Source organism: Ammospiza nelsoni, chromosome 4 (assembly GCF_027579445.1).
Source record: "Ammospiza nelsoni isolate bAmmNel1 chromosome 4, bAmmNel1.pri, whole genome shotgun sequence".
NCBI lineage: Eukaryota > Metazoa > Chordata > Aves > Passeriformes > Passerellidae > Ammospiza > Ammospiza nelsoni.
In genome coordinates, this window is record NC_080636.1 from 32,883,558 (window position 1) to 32,907,135 (window position 23,578).

General features: G+C 38.4%; 1 protein-coding gene across 1 annotated transcript; it reads right to left on the reverse strand.

Annotated features, from left to right (window-relative positions):
• Positions 1–387: 387 nt before the first annotated feature.
• TRAPPC11 (trafficking protein particle complex subunit 11) lies at positions 388–23,450 on the reverse strand. The gene is made up of 29 exons (XM_059470919.1): positions 23,134–23,450; positions 21,996–22,165; positions 21,508–21,578; positions 20,549–20,663; positions 18,165–18,264; positions 17,351–17,424; positions 17,031–17,127; positions 16,084–16,217; positions 15,635–15,782; positions 15,089–15,182; positions 14,658–14,737; positions 14,484–14,562; positions 14,348–14,402; positions 13,254–13,399; positions 12,170–12,231; positions 11,935–12,067; positions 11,219–11,349; positions 10,561–10,716; positions 9,892–10,079; positions 9,541–9,689; positions 7,843–7,964; positions 7,046–7,165; positions 6,621–6,686; positions 6,365–6,521; positions 4,670–4,778; positions 4,337–4,428; positions 3,314–3,447; positions 2,784–2,951; positions 388–1,324 (listed from the first exon to the last, which is right to left on the reverse strand). The coding sequence occupies exons 1-29, from the start codon at positions 23,338–23,340 to the stop codon at positions 1,280–1,282; spliced, it is 3,402 nt and encodes a 1,133-aa protein (XP_059326902.1). The 5' UTR covers positions 23,341–23,450; the 3' UTR covers positions 388–1,279.
• Between the last annotated feature and the right edge of the window lie 128 nt (positions 23,451–23,578).

Below are 23,578 nucleotides of genomic sequence, written 5' to 3' on the forward strand. Positions count from 1 at the left end.
GAAAAGAAATACATTTTCCACTCTAAAAAAAAAACCCCTAAAACAAAAGAGAAAGATAAGATACCTATTCCATGACTGCCACTTAGTTCAGTACATTAAGCAAAGAATAAGGAAGGTTTAATTTGTTCTTCCCTGCACAGTTTGTCAGTCATCTTCTCATCCCCATCTATACATTGGAAAAACCCTCATAATACAGCTACCTCTGCACTCCATGGAAAAACAGCATATCCTCACACATATTTTTTCAGGACTTCACTCATGCTTTCTTTCAAGTATCCCAGCTGTTCTTTTGGACCTCAATGCCACAGATGGATGTATCAGTCCACAAGTGAGATCAGAGTTACAAAAAAACTGTGAAAGCAACGCAGTTAGGGACAGTTTCACAAGTACTCTGTCACAAGCAGTTTATTAGAACTTCACTTTGACAATAAATAAGGTATTTCCCAAGCAATCAAAATGTAATTATTTAGAAAGTTAAACAACGCAAATTTTCACAATGCATTTTTTTTATATATACATATTTTACTGTACTTTACACACCAGTTCATCCAGAGCTGTACAACAGTAGGATGTTTATTTTTTAAATTCACACAGCAGGAGCATATCAAGACATGTTTTTAATCTGGAAACTGTGTGTAGAAGTAACCCCAAACCACACCAGCTCCAGGTTGGATAGTCCAACTGGTATGACTGAATCTCTGTTCTTTAAACTAGCTGCTGAATTCAAAATTGGATGTATGGCTTACCTAGGAGAAATAGTGCCTTTTGAGAGTTATGGTTTTAAAGGACTAGTAAGCTGCTCAATTGCAACAGTAAGATGTAGCCATCTGTAATTTACAGTGCTACTGCACAACCTGCTCTGTCTTCAACACAAGTGGCACAGGACAAACTTCTGTAAAAAATGGTAATTTTTTTTTAATAGTAAATACAAATTTTGCACTTTGCACTGGTAACTGTGAAAACATCTTTCAGGTTTGGTTAAATGAATTAGCATTTCTTAAATATTCAAGACATTTAATATGCCTCAATAACACTTTTCAGAGTTTGACATTCAAAATTAACTTCAAAAGAATGCTCCCGTTAAATAAAGCACCAAGATTTCCCCATGTGTTTATTCCCTAAAGAAAGTCTATGAAACACTAGCTTTTTTTTAAACATTAGTTCTGCTAAGAGTTGTAATTTCAAAATAAAATTGAATTTTTATGGTTTGATCAAAGTGAGCTTTACATATTCTGTGCAACATCCCATTTCTTTAGGTGCAGAGGTACAGGTCTCAAAGTTATGCAGCTGCAATTGAGTTGTCATCTGCTTGGCGACCCTGAGGCTTTAAGAAAATAAAGACAGAGAATTTAAATAAACAAAGACAAAACAAGCCACCCAAACAACCTTCCCTCAAAAATCCAAACCCAACCAAAAAACCCACACCCAGGCAAAAAAGATAGACTACTAGGAAACTAAGTCTGCAACACACTGTGTTGTCAATGTAGCTCTACATTGTAGAATCAAGCTTATCCTACTCCTAAAGGTTTCCAACAGTGGCACAAACACACAGGACATCCAAACGAAATTTCAGTTTGGCCCCTGGAGGCCTCAGCTCCTCAACTGCCCTGGTAAATGCCTCCTTCACACACATGTGCACAGCTTGGACAAGGCCTGGCTGATCAGAGCTGGAAGCATTACTGCAGTATAGAAAGCTGATAAATATTAATGTGTAAAACAGGAATTAGACTGACAGTTTCTTGGAGAAATTTTAAGCGACATCACTAGAGATAGAAGAGAGCAAGGAAGAAGTTCTAAAGAAGAAAAGGCATCCTTACAATAAGGCTTTCTAATGTTCTTACAACTCCAAAGCAAAAGCAAAGAATTCTGAAGCTTGAGAGTCCACAGGAGTTTTATGAACACCACGCTTTTGAGAAAAAATGCCTCTTCTATTTTCTTAGGAGGACACCCTGACTACCAGTCTTGAAGAGCCAGTGAGTGTCAGCACACTCAAAAAGTAAGTTCTGCCTATCTCTTTCGATTAAAACAAAATTCAAATAACACCAGGCCAATTTCCTAGGAACATGATTGCATATTTTTGAATAAGTACATCTCAAATCATATAAACAAGTATTTGGGCTCCTTGCTTGTTAAGAGTCTGAATAAAAAGTGAACAAATATTCTGGAGACAGCAGCAGTGGAATGAGAAAGCACTGTTTTGGGCAAATGGATTTAAATGATTTTTAAAAAGTAAAAAGATCTGTTTTTCATGGCATGATTGAACTGTTTTCAGAGTTATACCACCTATGAAAAAAAAATTCTAGACTGATTCACTGACAGAATGTGCTTTTAGAAGTTATTTATGGATGTGTGGGATGCTACAGTGTCTCTGAACTTAGTCATATGAGTTGCTCAAACACTTTTTTCAGAAGTGCTATGAATCATGGTATTAAAAGTATTTGGTTACTTAGCTTGCTCTACTGTGCTCAAAATAGAGGCAATTTTAAAACTCCTTTTATAGAGTCAGACATGGAACAGAACATCAGGGACATGTCAAGCACATTCAGCTCATTCACCTAGTGGTAACCAAATACATACTGCACTGAAACAGACTTCCTAAAGATTTTGGCTGACAACACCAATGCACAACACAAGATTTTTCAAAGCAAGTGACCCTGTTACAAGCTGGACATTTTAGCCTGCTTAGAGACACTCAGCTTTGAACACAGCTGGGGTGGCTGTCCCCAGAATGTGAGCAGCCCCAAGGGGAGCCTTGAAACACAAGTGACTCCTCCCAGCCTTACCTTTACAAAAATGTGTGTTGGTATGAACCGCCTGAGCAGCTGGTTGGTGAAGCTAGGGAATCGCAGCAGGTTAACGTGCAGAGAAGGTAACTGCTGATAGCCAGCCATCAGGGGATAGAAGTTATACAGCATCTCCTGCTGAGAGCCAGGGAGGATCCGAAGACGGATCTTAACAAAAGAAGAAAAGAAAGCCACAACCACAGGTAAGTCTGTGTTCAAAAGCTCTGCCTATATTCTATTTATGCACTGGTTACCTTCTGAAGCTGGAAAGAATGCAACTAATTTCCAATTCTAGTTGAAGTATTGCTTCTATACCAAAACAACATGTTACCTGTGAATGACATGACAAACAGCTCCTAGACAGGCTTCCATCTAGCCCAAAATTGAATCTGCGTTCATATATTCTTCCAGACAGAATTTACCTTACTTTAAACATCTAAAAACCAATGAGTTTATCCTCTCTGTACATCAGTGTAAGTCTAATGTACTCTTCACTACCAGCAGGATCAGTGGATGTGACAATTCTGTACCTGTTTAAGGCCAGAGAACATGAAGGCATCACTGGGTTCCACAGACACCTCCACATCCTGGACTAAATTGGTTTTATTTTGCAGGTGATACCTCACAGGTAAGGACTCTCGGACTCGACCAAACGATGGCAGATCTTTGGAGAGAAAGTAAGTTATCTCAAACAAAACACATCTTCAAGTTCCACTCAAAAAAAAAAAAAAAAGGTCTATTGCAAAAAGCAATGAAAGATCAAGGAAAAAAGATACAAGCACTAGGCAGCTAAAGTCCTTCTGACGAGATTTTTTAGAAACATATTAAACAACAGAACACACCTTTATTATAGTTTTTCAGTACTATGTTTCAACATCTAGTTACAAACCTCCCAGCTGCTAACACTGCCCAAGAATACTAACTAGGAAGTCACTTCCATTGCTGCTGACTATTTTCAGCTTACCAAAATCTAATCAGATACTGTCAGGAAGCTCCTTCAAATTGTAACAGGATAGGAGGATAGTGGAAGAATCTCAGTACAAATGAAACCAAGCTCAGGAAAGCATTGAAATGATGTGTGTTTGGTGGGCATTTCAACCTCCCTCTGTTCTTGTGCAGGTGAAGTGCTACAAAAGAAACATTTCACCTGCCAACAAGCATCTCCAGCCCTCCAGTCTGTTTCTTCCTGGGATGCACCCAGAACGTGGGTGGATGGAACAACTGTTGCCATAGGCATCTAGAGAAACCTACTGGGAAGGCAGCATCAGCAGAGCAAACTCCAGTCTCTGGGCTGCCACATAACACACATTGAGTATTATGTCAGCTCCATTGACAGCTTTCAGGAGAACACATTTGTGCAACTACCAACCTCCTCTTCCCCTCAAGGGGAAAGAAGAGCAAGCCTAGAGGGAGTATCTTTCTCTAGCTCCATAACATTCAGTACCACTTTTCTGTATTTTGCTACAGTAAATTTTACAGCTCTGGGTGCTGTAAAAATTTTGTCAGTCTTTGAAATTCTAATTAGGACATGTATGTTGCCAAATCAATATTACCTGCATTAACATGGAGGGGAATGCTCTCTACAATCACATGTGGCAGAGTGATGACTGTGTTAACAACAGGGACACTTTCCACAGGTGAACTTCTGCAGGAAAAAGTCAAATGCAGACCATGTTGAACATTACACTACATAAACTATCAAGTAAGTATACAAATTAAGTAGTAATTAGTAGGTCCAAAGTCTAAACAGTGCTTGTTACAGGAAAATACAGAACTTTTTTGCACTCCTCCTCATTCCCAAAAAAAACCCAAACCCAACATCTTACTATCATTCCTAAAACCAAACCAGCTTACTTCTCTCCTTATCAAGGCCAAGAGATACTTACCTCTTCCAGGAAATTATATAACATCCAGTTGCCACTCCACTAGCATTAGTAACTGGAGGACATCGAAGGCAAAAGCACTCACTGGCACTCTCACCTGTCTGTAAAACAACTATCAGCAAGATTTTGTTTAAAATCAAAGCATAATAACAGCCTAAGCCACCAAGCCTAGAAATGCAATATGACACAAACACAAGCATTCAGCCAGAAAGGCCTTTCAAGTGCTTTTCAAAGTATACCTATATAATGTATAAATCCAATAGATTGGGAAGTATTCTAATACATGAAAGGGTAACATACACAAATACATGTCACTTTACTTCATGGACAGCATTATAATATCTTTAATGTACACATAGAATGAATCATTGCAAATTTAGAGTTCATAAACACACACAAAAAGCAAAATAATGTCAATTCAAATTCTACACTTCTACAGCAGACTCCAAGACATCAGCATAAGATGCCTCTAATGCTTGAAAACTAAAATTAACATGGACACATCCCCTCTCCCTCTGAAATGGATGAGGGCAGGGGAAGAGAAGGAATACAAGAAACATCTACAGGCTTTTCAGTGAAACTGAATTCTCACTTTTCTTCTTTTCTTTGTTTGTCCACTCAAATAAACTAAAAAAAGGAGTGCCTTTACATGTAGAGAGTGATTTTAAAAAAGTAATAAGAAAATAGGTTTTGGTCTTTCAAAATTTATCATTAATATTTTAAAAAACCCCATCAACCAAAAGATGGACAGCTGAACAGTTGATACCTACATGGTTCCCATGTCCTGGCACTTAGCTCTTTCTGAGCATCAGCCAGAAGCCATGAAGCACAAAGTGCCAGAGCTGAAGATGAAATATCATAGTTTGAAGAGTAAAGGATCTGGGAAATAATTGCTTTTTGACAGGCAATCCTTGAATCAACAGATCAAGTAGAGCCTTGCAAGTCCTTCATTACATGAGTGGACAGCTGTCCCACATGGCAGCCACCCAGAATAGCTCATTGCATCCACAGTTTGACAGAAGACATAATTCACATCTCTGATGCCACAAATGCAAAGAAGATGTTTCGTTGGAAGATGTTGGATCAGCTCTACTTTTAAGTACTCCAATTATTTAACTTCAAAGCTAACACCCTGCAGTTTTAATGGCTGAGATCATCAAGATAACTTTTTAAAATGCAAATAATAAGTTACTAAACTGTGGTAATATTGAAAAAAAAGTTGGCTACTACCAGTTGTTCTTTATAACCTACCCTTTCTAGCTTCACATTTTTCAGTTTTGTGATAGTAATCATGGACTTGGATCACTGGCCTTTGGATACTGCCTCTATCATATGGTAAAGTGCATTACAGAAAGTATATATGGCCCAGAAACACTGGAAATATTGAGTATCTTTTGATATGGATATCTAAGAAGTTGCATTTCAGAAGTATTTCAGGTGCTTCCCCTCATGTCTAGTATAATCAGATTTTTTTTACCATCCATCATCCAAGTCTATTTAGTTGACCTAGTGAAGCAGAACTAAATTCTAAAGCATGCTGCAGTCCAAGTTGTATTCTGGCAAGCAACTAGAGTACTAAGCATCTTTCTTCCACTTCCAATTCAATAAACAAACATTATTTAAAGTGTTCCCCTTTATTACTCCCAATTTATGCAAAAAGTATCCTCCTGACAGAGAACATACTCTAAGGAAACTTACCATTCTCCACATAAGATTCCAGTTGATCTACTGGGGTCATGGAAGCTGACAGCTGCAACTTGCTTGTTACAATAGTGAGAGGCCAAGGAGAGGCACTCAAGATGTCTGTCATCAGCAGAAATGGTATATCTGCAAATACTCTGTCCAAGTGCTCCAGCTGTAGAGACACACACAAGCTCTGACTATTTCTAACTAAACAGGGTTTGACTCCAAAGTGCTGTGATTCCAAAACATGAACAACTTTTCCAACACATACCTTTGTGGAGACAAATTTGACAGCAACATCAAAAGGAAATACTGTGTCTATGGTTACAGTTTCATCCTTTAGAAGCAACACAAGAGATGGGAAGAATAGAGGAAAAAAGTTATAGTCAACTTAAGGCCTGGCTATTGATGTCAAAGATTATATTAATATAAAGTTACTTTTAATTGTTATTTTAATCAGTCCTCCCCAAGGAAGAATGTATCTTTAAAGATATTTATGAACAAATATAGAAAACTTTTCCTCTGCTAATCGCTACAGAACTGCTCATGCTAAAAAGGGCTACCATACTGCTGACTTAGCATTTATTCTATCTCCTGGAAAGGTTACTAAGATACTCAATTACAGCTTTTAGAATATTTCTTGTATTTCACAAATTTATCTGTATAAAATGCAAACAGTGCATCTTTAAAACCTACCCGGTGACACCTGCAGAGGATTTCTTTCCCCTCAACAACAGTGTTGATTAAGTAAGAAATATAAAACAGAAACATTCTTGCACCAACTGTTCCACAACGGATGTATATTGGTTTTTCCAGCTGCAAAATAAAGGAGGCTGTGTGAGCTATAGCTAAACTACATTAATTAGGGCTAGAGCGGTCCAAAAGTTGTTAATTATCTGACTTAATTATCTGCCCTGACTAGTCCAACAGGGCAACAGTAGAATGGGCACTATTTTGACCAAAATGTATCTCCTAGAATGCACAATCTGGATCAGGCAGCAAATGTTTTTAACCAGACCAGCACAACTCCAGTTGCTTCGCTGGATTTGTTCCAGATGCTTGTCTGTTACTTAAGAATACAAAAAAAGAACCATAACTGTGTAGTACATGACATAACCAACTTCTAACTAACTAGTCACAACTTCAGTTTAGTGCATATTTGGTCCTCTACCATCTTGAACACACTTGCTGCCTATTATCTACTGTCCATTAAGCAGTACATTTCATTAGCAGTTGAAGTTAGCCTCCTTATTTCTTATCTCCCAGCTGTATCATCAAACCCAGAACATACCTTATTCTCCAATTTAGTCCAAAAGATGATCTCATTAAAAGAATGCTAAACTACATCTAAACAGTAGGCAAAATATGCCATAAGCATTTAATTTATTGGTTCAGATACCAGAAAGTAAACTGAAGTCTGTCTAAGGGAATCTTTTATCAGGTGGTCCCTATTTTCTTGAGTGTGATAGAGAAGTAAGGTTTTAAGCCCTGACCTTTTCCCCTGGTTGCAAGTCTCCTACAGGGATATCAGGAAGCAGTGCAGGAAAAGAGTCATCACATGCATCTGTTCCATGAAGAGTCACCTGAGTTTTCTGAGTCAGGTTAGCATCTTGCCCTAGGATTAAAAACAGTCTTCATATCCACACAGGCTTACATCACTAAAGCATGAAAACAATAACTAAAACTAAAAAAAAAAAAAAAAAAAAAAAAAAAAAAATCTCTAAAAGCAATGCATGAGAAATTAACACGGTTCATTTTGTCAAGAGAATCTTTCAAAAGTACCAGCAGAAGATTAATTTGACAACACCTCAAAATTTTCCAAGTTTTGGAAGCATTTGTACCCTTGCAAGTTTATAGTTACATCTCTTTGGGCTAGGAAAAAAAATCTCAAAAATCAGAAATTATATCCAGATATTGCCTACCATCTATGTAATACAACAGGATTATGTGATCCGAGTTTTTCTTGATATTCTATAATGAAGTAGAAAGGAAGTTTTACTTTTCTGTGATTCTTTTGTTTTCAAGAATGTGGTTTAATGATTTCACATATTTTAAAAATGTTTCTTTCAAGTCAGTGTTGAAAGTACATAAAAAGAAATGTATAGATGTTAAATGACACCATTCTTCAGTCAGAGCTTAACTAGAATAATGGCATTACTGCAATTACATGGCATAATTTTCAAAGCAAAACAAGCCACATCTTGCCAAAGAGTTACTACTGTGGAAAATACATCACCTTCCCTATAAGTGAAATGTCAGATTTCAATTGTTCTTTTAATGCAATCAGCAAACCCACACTGACCTTGCATATCCCATGTTAAAGAGATTAGATCAAGCAAGGAAAAAAAAAACCTAAGAACAAAGACCATCTATTAAACAGTGCTTTAGGAGCCAAGCCCAAACATCCAATTAAACAAGTTTCAAGAATACTCCAGTGACTTTAATGAACCATACAACTCTACAGAAAACTCTATTTCAGAATACACAGAATGTATGGCATCCTATATTCTAGTGACTGAAAAAAATACTTTTGTCTTTCAGGAGAATTGCTACAAAGATGAATACCGAGTATAACATTTGGGCTTCACACACTGAAAACTGTCAGAAATATCTACATAGAGACAGCTAGGACTCAGACATAAAATATATGCATTTTTTTCCTTTGCTTTCTAAGAAATACTGCTTCAGTGCTCCATTGTTCCCCAAATTTCAAGTGGTTTAAAAACCAAACCATGTTGTCCAGGGCAGGGAAAACAAAAAAACCAGAGTGGGTGTGAGAGAAAACCCACAAAGTCTATACTTAGAAAACATTTATCTAGCACTGTCTAGTGCTTTCAGCTCAGCAAGGAAAATATCTCTGTCTGGGAAAAAGAAAACATTAGTTACAAGCAAATAGAATAAAAAGTCAGAAAAGAATATAAAAACTTCCATGTTTTCTTTCAAACTTCTAAAGATTTATACTCTGAAAATACCTATGTAATCACCACAGATAAGCAGTGGTTAAAATAATCAGAACTGAATGAGTCTGTTAACTGCTGCTCTTACCAGTGGTATTTCATCATTCCCAACTTTCACTTTGTTTTGGCTTTTAATTACTGCAAAAAAACAGTTTACTGTATTTCTCTGCACTGCATCCACAAAAAGGAGTCAATTATGAGAGTGTTGAATCAAAAGAAAATAACTCCAAATACCTGGCTTTAAACCTGCTGTAAGCTTGACATCTTTGGCCACTGTCTCCTCATGTGACTGGACTGTCACAATCAAACAATACATTTCATTAGTCAGGGCAGGAGGTTCATGACGGAGCTGAACAGAAATGTTCGGCACTCTAGAAATAATCCTGTAAGAGAAAAGACTCAGTTATTGTATCTTTCTTAAATAACTTGCTTTTAAGCCTAGTTTAAAGGAGGCTAAAACACCCTATTGTATAAAAGTTCCCACAACTGATGGCCTATTAAATTAAGAGATGTGAGACTCCTGAAAAACAACATGATGGGAACAACTCAATAAAAAAAGACCAGTCTGGAACCCCAGTTACTCACATCGTGCTGGCCTGAATGGTCAAAGTGTCCCAGTGCACCTCATTGTCTGGAAGCTTAGGTCTTCTCTTGAAGGACCGTGCTGCCTGCAGTGCTTCCTGAGAGGAGGAAGCATCTCCCCCTCCTCCTCGCCAGTTCAGAACCACACAGCGGCCAGATTCACTTCCCAGGATCAAATCCACAGATGTGATCTGACAGACACAAATTTAAACACCTATTGGTGAGTCTTCTGATCACTTGCTGTAGGAATGTAGTTTTCCAACACAGACAGACATCATAAATATATGTACCATCAGAAAGCTTCTGACAGCTTGGAGACTGAGGACCTCACCACCCCAGGATTTCATTTAATGAGACAACAGTGGAAAAAGCATCTGTGTTCAGGTGCAAGCAGTGTAATAGGTTGTAACTTCCTACCCTCCCATAGTACTATACCACCACTCACTTTTAAGTACTACTCATATTTTAAAAAAATGATAAAATTTTCTATGTTTTTCTGGCTTTCTTAATGTTTTGCCATTGTCAATAGTTTCACTCAATTTGATACTCAGTTTCAAGAATTCAGACATTCAGAACTGCAGTGACTTTTTAACTGGTGCTAGAACAGAGATGCATTGTAGATTGAGTTCATTGCATGTAACAGTAAGAAGAGTACAAAACAAAAGAACAAACCTCAATCTTCTTTCCTACATCTTCAGTTTTTGCAACAAATTTAAAAGAGAACTTTCTTGTTTTGCCAGGCACTAAGCACATTGTTCCTTGTGATGACTGTTCTAGAATATCACTTTTCTGATAGGCTTCTTCTACAACACAGTATTGGTTGTAATCCTACAATGGAGAAGTGGGGAAAAAAGTTGATACATTCATTCAGAAGACATCTTTAGAGAGTAATGGCAATGTAGCAAATATTAAAGCTCTGTGTCACTGGATCAAACTGTATGGGTTTTTCTAACTTTTCACAATATCAAAGTTAAACTAGCTAGTAATTACACTGCAATTCTTTGACACAAGATATCCATTATATTAATATAACTTAACGAATCAGAAGAAATAAGAGATTAAAACGATCCTTATGAAACTTTAGCAAGCTTCATAAAAAACCCTAGATTTGACAGATGAACTAACCAGTCTTATTCCATATATCAATGTATCAATATATTTGTCAAAAGCAACAGATAATGTATTAAAAACCCAGACATCTTTCAGCTTAAGTATTAACATAATTTTAGGCAAAACCAATTTTTTTTTAATGCTTAAAACCAATAAAATGTTATTCCATTCTTATTATCAGTTTCTATCACTAAGTCAGATATAGTTAGAACATAGGTACCTGATTATTGAAACTGATGCAGAGCTTAGAAAACCTGATAGGATGAGGACAATCAGCTCTCAGGTACACATCAAACTGCACAGGAACATCAACATGAAAACTAGGAGCAAGAAATTTTGCTTTGCACTGTACTGGAATTAAAAAAGAAAATAAAAAGGAAAAGCAAAAAGAAACAAGAAGTAGATGTTAAACAAACTACAACATTAAATTCCAGAAGCACACTCCTGACATGACTGTGGCAAGAATTGTTCTGTGTACACTCTTACAACTCTGTTTTGCAAGGACAAATCTGGCAACTAACACTGCCACAGAAAGGCATTTTTCAGCACTTGGCCAAAACCTTTGCACAGGAGAGGAGATGCAGATGTCCAGAAAAAAACAGACAGTTCTGTGCATTTGGATGTCATGCATGCTCCCTTTTCAATGGCAAGTATTACTCTGCACACACTCTGCCCTCTTTCCTCAGAATCCTACTTCACAGGACACCTGAATATCAGAAGTCTTTCAAAAAACAGGGAATTCTTTAGTAATCCATATCAGGGATAAGAGACCACCAACTTCTCTCATTATTTATCTTGTTGATTTAGACAAGGAACAGAGCAAGGCTGGAACACTGTTGTTAGTTTTAATATATCCTTCATATTTTCATCCTGATTAGTTACTTTCAAGGTGTAATCCAAATTTATGATCTAGTGTAAATTTGCTTTCTTACTTACCAAATGGTATAAAATCTTGGACTTCTATTGTAAAAATGTTACTGCCTGCCAAGGAAACACGGTCAGCCCACAATTTCTGTGATGCTTTCACAGCAGCAGCATCACAATCGGGTTCAGGATCAGGGCTTTCATTCTGTATGCAGGCAAAGGATTACAAAGAACAACAAAAGAAGGTTACCAGACACTGACCACTCCTAGCATTATTTGAAAGGGGAATAGGAGTTCTGCCACTTACCATCAGAACTTTTATGAGATTTTTTTCTATTCGGGATTTCTGATCTTCTTTAAGAGTAGATGCTAATAAAGAGAACAAAACAAAGATTACAAGACAGAAGCAAGGGTCTCTACTTTTCTCTTAACTTAACAGTAAATATTACACTCAGATTGCATCATTCAAACAACACATTCCAGGGGAAAAAAAATTCTAACATTCGTCTACCATAACAAAGGACATTCCCATTTTAAATGTTTCCTCTTACTTTCACTGGAACCAAGTAAAATATCTTTCTATTAGATAAGCATTTTGCAATTTATTGGAACAAAGCCTCAGAAGAATAATGCTTATGTCTCCTTGTTGTTTATGTTTAAAAACAGAAGAAAGCATAGACAAGTCTGGAACTCCAAAGAGGCCAGCTCAGATAATATTGGAAAAACCAACTACAGTGGGTGAAAGGAAGAAACAAGGACTACTTAAAATAAGCATTCTTTTCTTGAAGAAATGTAGTTTTGCATCATTTTCTATTCTTCAATACAAAGCAGCATAGCCTGGCTAGCTCTAAGAAGACTCAAAGCCATTTTTCCCACACCTGCACTAATAGTGGTATTAGCAATTTAGGGCCCCAAAGGATTATTTCTGCATTGTCAAGGAGTAGGCATTACACAGACCAGTCCTTGCATTTTTACTGTGGAGCCACCCTATGTCACATTTTTCCCCTAAAACATCCCACATACATACTTCATCAGCAGAGTTCTAGAAGGAGTCTTGGAGGAGCATATTTGGGATATTAAAGTCCAGAAAAATTGTGTTAGGTTTGTTACTAGGAAAAAATTTTTTTCTCTTTTAGCTGTACTACTGTTCTTTGCCATCCCAAAGCTCAGGAAGTTCCTGTTACATTATTTGAACAGTCTCAAATGAAGCTCTGCATCTCAGATATCCTAACACAGTCTATTTGAATGCAACTCAACTCCCAGTGTAGCACAGAAAGTAGTGAAAATCCAGCACAAGTACACAGTTATTTTGTAGTCAAATAATTTGAAGTACTGTAAGCACTGTGTCTGACAATGATTTGTCACATTTCAAAATATTCAAAGAAGAATACCTCTGCCCAGTAGCTCTAAAGAGTATGTGATATAATCTTTCAGCTGGGCCATCAGATATGAACATTTGAGTGCTGTTGTCAGTATGGAGGTGAGCAGGGTCCACCATCCTTCGCTGCGATAATCACACATAACATAATCCAACAGCCTGCAACACAACAAGGTTGAGAGGAAACAAGTTATGCTCACCAACACTTTTTAGAAGCATGCATTTTTTGGTATCATTAATACAAAATTCATTTTCACTAATACAAATGCTAGATTAAAGCCTACTGTTTATACAAGGCAATGATTTATCAAAACCAGCATGAAGCTATGATAAAGAAACATTTATTCCCTGAATTTTCTATTTCTAAATAGAAATATTTTCACAAGACAACTCATCTGTCCTCACACAAAGAACTAGCAAAACAGCAACTGGACAGAATTGCTTTAGTCCAAGAGAAGAAGAAATTTAATGTTCCTTAAGCCAAGATGTTTCTTTTCTTTCCTATTCCCCTTAAAGGGTGCAAAGGTCCACAACATATGCATCAATCTTTATCAGGCAAAACCACACACCTTAATATGTTCCTAGTACTGACCACTGTTTGCTGTTACTAGCTAAGCAGTAATTTTTTAAACTCTTATCAACTATTCAAGACAAGAATTTCTGCCAACTTCAGAAAAATCTACCTAACAAACAAAAAATGCTTATTCATAGAACAATCAGACTTGACACAAATTGATCTGCTTATCCTAGCCTATCTTCTCTTCCATGTAAACTCCAGTTACCTACTAACAAGCAAATACATCTCTCCTACTTCAAACAAGAGAGACAGACAGCACTCAATCAGTGAGTAAGAAATAGATAATTTGCCCAATATGGCAAATTCCCACAACAGCTCAGAGCAGGAAGTTTTTATGCTGTAATAACTGACTCATATGTTTTAGTTTCTTTAATATAAGTGGGGTTCATAGACTCAATAGGTTGTCCTTCAATCACAACCAGATACAAGGAGCATGTCATACAAGGTTCCAACATTATTCCATAGCAATAAAACATGGGGTCTTAGTGAGAAGGCAGCACATAAAAGAAGCAATCATGAATGATACTCACTTCAAAGCTTTGGCATAATCTTTAGCATAGTGATATTCTTCTCCCATTTGAACCACTGGAAAAAAAAAATCCAGATCACTACTGAAAACCTTTGCAAAATTAAATTTTTAAAATGCATCTGATTATCTATACTTACTCAAATGACTTTTCATTCTTGGACATTTGTACTTCTTGAATTGTGCGACAGCATTACTCAACAAAGTGATTATTAGCTCCTAGTGGATAAAATCATTACCAATATCATTATATATGCAAACATTAGAGTCATGTTAAAACAACAGAATTTTTTTTTTTAAAGAATAAAACTTACTGAGTGAAGAACATTTTTCTCTTTTAGCTGTAGGGATAAAATCCCCATCTTCTCCTTTTCAGGATCAGAAAGATCAAAGCCTGCATAAGACAATGCAAAAATCCATGAAATCAGAATTCTGTCCAGACCCAAAGGGAACAATTTATACCATAAGCAATATCCAATGCAAGCTTCAACTCAAAACACCCTCACATATTCTATTACCTCACATGCAGCTATATCTCCCTCGAAGGGAAATTCTAGAACACAACTATCTTTCCCCATGCTTTTAAGAATCTACCAAAAATCAGCAAATTACAGTCAAACCACTTAGTCTTTATACTGCACATTTTAACATTTAAAGTGTGTATGTTAAGACAAATTAGTCCTTTTCTAATCTGATCTCAAATAAGGATTCAAGCTCCTATTTCCATAGCAGTAGAGAAACATACTCAGTATTCCTTGCCGCCATGGTCTTTGCCCATAGAAGTCAAGCACTCCAGTTTGTGTTTCCAGGGGATCTGGATTGGGATATGGCACAGAGGGCTGGAAATTCAAATACAGCAATTAAAAGGGTTCCTGTTTTGTCTTCTGCCAGATAAGTGTTAGAAAAATATTAAAACAATACCCCCCCATATCCTAGTACCAATGCTCTTGCTCCTCTGCTTCCTGTAAGTCACCAGACACAGTACGTATGTAAATATACCGGAAAAACAAAGTCAGTTCTCAAGTATCCAGAGATGCAAAAATATATTTTAAAAAGTTTTTTAAAACATATCAGAATTATTTGTAAATAAATAAATACTGATGTATTTGTCTTGGGGCAACTTTTTCCATACAATACAAATACATGTAATGTTAACAAGCATCACAAAGACACATATCCTTTCCTAGGATTTCATTTACAGGTATTACAGATTGTTCCACTTCCATTTAAGACTACATTAGGGATTTCACTATGTGGTTAATTACAAAGCATTTTCTCCCTCCCAACTTACATCATGGTTACATAGCATACTTGCTAGTTGTTTCCGTTCCTGTGCATAGTAGGCTGCCTGCTGATAATAGAAACCTGGATTCTGAGTTTGAATTGCTGTCAATCCCAGCTTAATTGCTTCATCAAACAAGTCACCAAAGGCCTGAAACCTGTTAAAAAAACCCAAAACGTTCATAACCAAGATTGTGTATAGAACAGCAATATTAACTAAAAAGTACCCTACAAATAAAAGTTCTGGTTACTCAAGACACATCTAAGTTCTATGGCTGCATTTGTTCATACTCTGTTCATTCAAAGAGAAAAGCAGTCAATGATCAATGCAAAACAGAACAACAGCGTATTTTATGTTCTTGTGCATCTCTTAGAGAACTAAGACTTGGTATCTTGTCTAGACAAGTAAACCTTTTGAAGTTCACTGTTTGTCTAAAACACTACTAAGCAAAAACATACTGTTTAGACATCCAGGCAGCATGCTCAAAAGCCAGTTCTGCACTTCCTATTTTTTTCTTGCATAGGTCAATATGCTTCCTGAACTGTGCAATTGCATCCAGTGGAGTGTTATGTTGAAAACAGAGGCGGCAGATCTAGGTAAAGATAAAAGTAAAATGAAAAACCACTGTTAGGCTGCTAAGGAATAGCACTCAACCCCACCAGTCCCCCAACTAATTCTACATATTTCTGAAGAACAAAAATTGCATTAAAAAAAAAGGAAGTTTATGGTTTACAGGTGTAAACCATAATGTACTACACCTGAAACCATGTGGTTCTCTATTTCATCTAATACTATTTATCATCCCCTTCTTGCCCAAGACATCAACAGAAGAGTGCATAACTCACTGTCAAATATAACAGGGAACTTCAGAGCCTCTAGAAAAATCATTATTTAGAAGCCTGCAGTTCACAAATGGAATTTGATGGAATACAACTCCAAGATTCTTGTAAGTGGTGGGATAGTTCTGCTTTACCTAAAAGTTCTCAAAATACCACGAAAGTATGGAGTGATTCTTAGAGAATTACTTTCTTCCCCAAACAAGCAGTAACTGAACTAAATTGGCCTAAGCTTTGCAAGAAGACAAAAATATTCAAGGAACAAGCAGCCCTGGTGTTCATTCTCCCTGCTCAGAGTGAGAGTTAGAGCCTATTCTTTCAGAAGACTGCATCTCAAATGAACCTAAATCCTTCAAAATAATCCCAAACTTCAGCTAAGAATCTTTATTTGTGTGGAATTCAGAAGTCTCTGCAAGTCTGAGCATAACTGGTGTTCCAATGATAACTCTTTCTAATCCATCTCTGTAAAAGCAATATAAAACTGAACTTTACAACTTTTCCCCATTGAAGGTGCATCAACTTTTTTCTTTTAAGTAACAGTTGTCAAACACTAGAAGTACAGTTATTACCTTGTAATTTATAAATCCTGCCATGGTCTTGATTTCCAGCATGTTTGTTTCATGAGCCCTCAATTCATGCACAAGATTATATGCAGTTCTGTAATTCCTAAGCAGGAATAATTAGAGTTAAATCACACATGATAATAAAGTTCTAGAACAGGACTGCCAACAGTGAAAAACAGCCTTCCAACCAGAGCATTCTTCCCAGTGAAGAACTTGCCCCTTACATACATGTTCAAATAATTTTGCATTCAGGAAAATATTTGTCAGTTTATGGCTTAGCAGCAATTTGGGGTAGAGAGAGTAGGGGAAGGTAACATGAGTCTTACTTGAGAGCATTCTGCGTATCCTGCTTCAGCTCACTGAAGAAGGCTATTTTGAACTGGTGTCTAACAAACAAAAGCTGCAAAACACAACCAGTGCACATCATTCACAAGCATCCAAACAGACCTTGTTACCTACAAAGAGATACAAGTGGTAACTTCAGAAGTTTACATAATACAGCACTTGACTTGAAACAAGTGACTGTGCAACTGTTTCCTAATAGCTCTGCCTATAGTTCACCATGACCCAGCAGTCATCTTTCAACAGATTTCGTCTATTCAAAGCCTGTTGCCCTGGCACAAGGGAGAAGCTTTGGAACACCCCAAAATCTCTATGCCAACAGAGCTGATTGTGGTTTGGAGCTCACCACTTGGATTCCAGCTTCCAAGAGAGCAGAGCTGGTAATCACAACAGAACACAATGTGTCTGAGTAGATTTGAAAAGCAAAAGTTAAAAACTGAAATCAAGTGCAATTCTGAGTACAAAATATCTAAGGGAAACACATCCCACAACTTAAGATGCTACACTCAAATATGCTAAACCACGTAGATAAATGAGAAGTTTTTCTTTTTTTAATCTGAAAACTTAATTTTGCCCTGCAGCTCTTCTAAGGAAGATGTGAGAAAGACAAATGTAAGAACAAAACCAATCAAAATAAAAGTTTACATTGCAGAAAATAGAACCAAATTTACTTACTATACTGAGAGGACATCTCTAAATGGAAGGGAAGAATAAAAACATTTAAATAACAAACACTTATTTTCATGTTTTAACATGCAAAATAGATTGCACAGTATTTCACAAATAGGGTAATGTTACCTGGTGAGTGGTTTTGTTCAAGAACTCCTTATGAGATTTAACTCTTCTTATTTCTGTATAATAGTAAGTCTGTGCATGCTCATAGAAAGCATTTTCCAACCTGCAACAAAGTTGCTCATAAGTGTCACAAAGTTTCTCCCCCAAAGAAATTCTTAAGTTCTTCAAAATAAGTTACTTTTAATCATGTTTATTTTAGTGTTGGCAAAGGATCTTGCGGTATTACTAAACTCCTCTGAGTTACCACACAGGATAACAGTCAGCAGACAAAAACCTTTCACAAAAAGGGTAGTAATAAGTAGAACAAGTAAGTTGAGAGCTTTATATACTAACTTCTCATACAACAAACACCAGTATTTAATTTAAGATAGTCTCAGGATAAGCTGTTCTGATTTTGCAAGGTAATAGAAAGATGAGAGATGCCCTTAAGTCAAAACAAGAAAACCCTGCTGAGGCTCACAGAATACATCTGAAGTGCATCTGTTTGCTGGACTGTGGGGGAAGAAGTGGAAAGGAAAAAACAGCAGTAAATAAAATTTTGAGGGTAGACTAGGTCTCATCATTCTGCCCAAACATCAACAGCTACCTCGGTTGCAGAGGTAACAGTGAAACTTGTCAGGAAGAGAAATAGCCCACGGCAACTCACAGGGGGATAGGACAAAGGACAAGCACACCAAATGCAACATGAGAGGAGGACCTAAGGAGCATATATTGTAAGGAGTAAAATCAACTAGAAAAAGATCAAAATCTAGGAGAGGAATACATGCAAAAGCACTGGCACATGCAGGAAATAAAGGCTGAAGTACCAGTTCTGTTACTATAATCTCAATTTAGCATTGAAAAAAATATGAAAAGCTAGAAGTAATGGTTACTTTGTTTTGATCAATTCCAGGGCAGTTTGTGAGCAGACTGGATACAATAGCAGCATTAATTTATGTTGAGTATTATACTGTTTATATATAAATATGAGGGTGAGAGCAAAGTTAACCTCAGACTGTGACCTGTCTTCTCCCTGAGAATACACGGAAAAATTAGAACTAATTATTGTAAAACATGATTTTGTTAGTTTGAGCCCTTCTTTTTAGAGCTACACAAAAGTGTTTACCTTTCTTCAATCTGCTTTTGAAAGGCCTTCCTAAATTATTTGAAGTTGTAGTCCATGTAAATATCAAAACAGAAGGCACAAGAAATGTAGAAAATGACAAAGACATAATATTTGCAACCAGATAGATGCCACTTTACATAAAGAGAAGGAGAAAACTACATGGCCAGGGCGTGAAAGTGAGGGAAAAACCAAAATCCTGTTAAGAGATAAATCTAAAAACATATTTGTATGGAAAATCATTTCAAACCAGCAGGGCCAAAACCACTGTAGAAGTAGAAAAGGCCACTTGGGATATCTACAAATATTTCTTTAAAAGCAACATCTCTGACTGTCATTACTCAACCTCACATAGAAATGAAATTGTGCAGAATTCATCAGAATAACCTGAAGAATTCCAGCAAACAGGTAAAACATTCACTGCTGGTCTACAATCAGTGCCAACAGCATTCATCTCAACCTATGATCTCTCAAATTCTCCATCAGAATCATGGAATTGTTTAGATTGGAAAAGACCTTTAAGATCATCAAATGTAACTGTCAACCTGTTACCAAGCCACACCACTAAGCCCATCCTACTGTCCCAAAGCACAGTACACATGCCTTTTAAATATACCTTCAATGGTGACTTAATCTCTTCCCTAGGCATCTTATTCCAATGCTTGATAACCCCTTTGGATATTGGGAAAAATTTCTTCACCAATCTAAACCTCCCTTGAAGCAACTTAAGTGATTTCTTCTCATCCTACAGCTTGAAGGAAAGCTCTGGGGAAGAGACCAACCTGTCCACTATAGCTTCCTTTCAGGGAGTTGTAGAGAGCAATAAGGTCTTCCCCAAGCCTTCTTTCCTCCAGGCTACAGACCCCCAGTTCCCTCAGCTGCTCCTTAGAAGGCTTTTGCTCCTGACCTTCACCAGCTCTGTTGCCCTTCATCGGACACACTCTGGCACCTCAATGTCTTTCTTGCACTGAGGTGCCCAGAACTGGACACTGCATGGATTTCCATCCACTATCTCCACTAGCACAGAATGAAGGCCCTCACTAGCACACCAACAGTCCAACACTGGCATGCTGACCCCAGGCTTATTTCCAGTGAAACTGGTTTTATCCCTTTCCCACTTTAAGTCTGGTTTAAAGCCCCCTCAGTAAGCTCTGCTAACTCTTGTGTGCACATCTCTCTTCCCCTGTGAGACAAGTGTTCACCATCTGCTGCCAGCAGGCCAGGTGCCCTGTAAGCCATCCCACATTCTGCAAACAGGGCAAGACAGGGGTTTTACAACACTTACCTTATAATATAGCCAACAAGATGATCAGTGTGGGGAAGCACAAAGAGGGATTTTCCAGAAAGGTCACAAGCATTACACAAAGCTGCAGCTCTCTCTGATGCAATAACATCTTCCCCTAGAGAAGTCAAGGAAAGCACAAGTAAGAGGTACATGGTGCTGCAATGTCAAACCAGTTCTAAAAGCTTAAAGGTCAGGTTATGAACCTTAGGTAGACCAAAAGGTCTAAACAGTTCTGAAAATCCTAATAAAGATAAAACTAAGAGCACATTCTTTCTTATTTCTTTCAGAGTACTATGTGCTTCATCCAGCAGAACACATGCAGAAACTTTCTAGCGGTTTTTAGCAGAAAATTACGAGTCTGATGTAAGTTTTTCATCTCTCACAGAATTAAATATCCCATGTCTTGAGAAATACAATGGCATCCTGGAAAGACAAACACATACAGCAGGTAGAGCAAAAAACAAAACATGGTTTGCCAGACACTAGAAAGCACACAGTAGCTCTACAGAAACGTGAACTTAAAGTGCATCACATTTCACAGTTCCATGTGGCTCCAAGATTTTATTGATTAAAACCAAGTTAAGACAAAAGACCTCAGTAGGTACCAAATACCCTTCCTTCTAGGTTCTCAATGCTTTTACTGCTTTTCCTGATCCCAAGCAATGCTTAAAATGCAACTTGCTTACAAGAAGGCAGGTCAGATGTATTACCATACAAGCCATCTCTGATACTGTGTATCAAAAAATGTATTTGAACTTAAGAGGAAGAAGTTAGGGATAAAAGTATCAAATGTTTAGGGTCAACTGTCCTGAATGCTCTTTTTATCTTACACCTTGCTGCAGTCACAGTGCATTTAATGAATGTAGATGACATCAGATGTGACAAACCAAAGTCAGCCCAGTCCACTGGGCCTTCTGAAAAATGAGAACTCCACAACTGTGCACAGAGTTTTCAAGTACCTGGAGGCAATGGTGTTTTTTTCTGAATCAAAACCACAGCAACTTTGGTATTTCTTCCCTGTAAACTTTGCCTAAAATAAAGACAACATAGCACAGTGTCAAGGTTTCACTTCTTATTTCTGAATAAACAGGAAAAAAAATCAGTCTAGATGGAAGCACTGGAAGAATGCCACAAACATGAAAAAGCCAAACAACACAATATACTCCATCATTCAAAAATGCTGTCTTCCTTCTTTTGGGACAGAATTGTGTTGAGTTTAGCAAGAAAAATTTCAGGGGCTGTTTTTACTGAAGTAAAATAAGTAATGGTTTTACAAATAAACCATTAAAAAGTTCTTTATTTTGAGTTGCATATTAAAAAGCAAAGTTCAAGTTCCTCTTAATTTATGTTTAAGAAAAAAATGTGTACGTTCTAGAATGCAAACAGATTCTGCAATTCACACTTACATTAGTTTGCAGTACATAATGAAGCAAGTGAAAAAATCTACCTGACAATTTCAACTCGAGTAGCACACTCCAACTGTTTTTCCTTCCACTGTGGCTCATCCCAGTCCAGTTCATAGAACACCACCACAAGAGCTGGAACCAAATTCAGGTGTTTGTTCATCCAACCAGTCTTCAGGATTCCTTTTGGAATATACCACTCATAGGATGTCCTCTGAAAATATTGAGAATATTGAAGCAAGCTACAAAACCCCTTTTCAAACATTTATAGCAGGAGAAAGGGCATATCCTCGACATTCCTGCCACTTAATATCTTTGTCATCTTGCCTTTAACATTGTTCCCCTCAAGCTTTTGCTTTCTATTAAGCCATATCGCTCAGTAGCTCAGGCATCAGGGCCTGGTGCCTGAGATATTAGCAGCAAAGAACAACAGATTCCAGGGAGGCTGGAGAAGAGGGTCAAGTTTTGGAGCAAGTCTCACACACTGCCATGTATGAGAATCTAGGCTAGTATGAAATACTAGGCTCAGTTGAAAACAGAGCTCTCAAAACAGTGCAAGGACACACCAGTTTAGAGGCCTTGTTTTTACCAGCATCATGGAATTATGTAGTTTTATAACAGTTAAACTCATTGACGTTGCAAAGCAGAAAGAATAGCAGAGATATTCCTTCTGCTGTGTTTCACTCAGTTAAAGTTAAATGTTTAGTAAAAAATAGCTTTAGAGGTTAGGTTAGGATTTTTTTTCAGAATACATTAAGTGTCTAGTTTCTCCAGAGTTAAATTTCGGGTTTTATCAAAGCTCAAACTTTACAAAGCACCTTAATGCTATGTACAGGAGCAGCAAGTACTTTAAAAAGTACTTTTAAAACCACACGGGCTTTCTCTGCTTCTGGCTCATGAGCTAAGGCACCCCTGGGCTTCCTATGCACCCACAGCGCTCCATCACAATGCCCTCGGCTTCCCCTTCGCCCTCACAATTCCCTGCCTTGAAGCTCCCACTCCAGCCTCGGGGGCAGAGGCAGCCGAGGGCCGGCAGAGCGCGGTGCCAGCGGGCGGCAGCCCAGGCGGAGCGGAGCACGGCCCTTCCCCGCCGGGAGCCGCCGAGTCCCGCACCGCCGCTCCCGGAGCCCGCCGGGGCAGCGGGCCGGCACGGAGCCCGCCGGGGCCGGCGCCGCTCGCTACCTTCGTCCGGCACTTGGGGTACTCGTGGTCGCCGGGCAGCACTTTGAAGGAGATGGGGACGCGGTCGGCTCTGCGGTTGGCGCAGAAGGCGTCCCACACGGCGCGGTGCACGGCGTTGTACACCACGTCCAGGCCGGTGAGCGTGACGAACGCCATGGGCCGGCAGCACAGCTCCACCGGGAAGTCCCAGTGAGATGGAGGGGTCATCCTGCGCCCGGGACGGCGGCCTGCGAGGCAGCGGAACGGCGGCGGGAGGGCGGCCCAGGCCGGCCACAAGAGCGCCCCGCTGTCCCGGGCCCGCGCTCCCCGTAGCGCCGCTCACTGCGGCGAGATGGAGCCGGGAAGCGCCAGCTGGGAGCGGCCGCGGGTCACGGGAGGCGGCGCGGGCGGGCCGCCGCCTCAGGAAGCGAGCGCCGGGCAGCGTCGGAAGGGCAGCGCGAGCGGC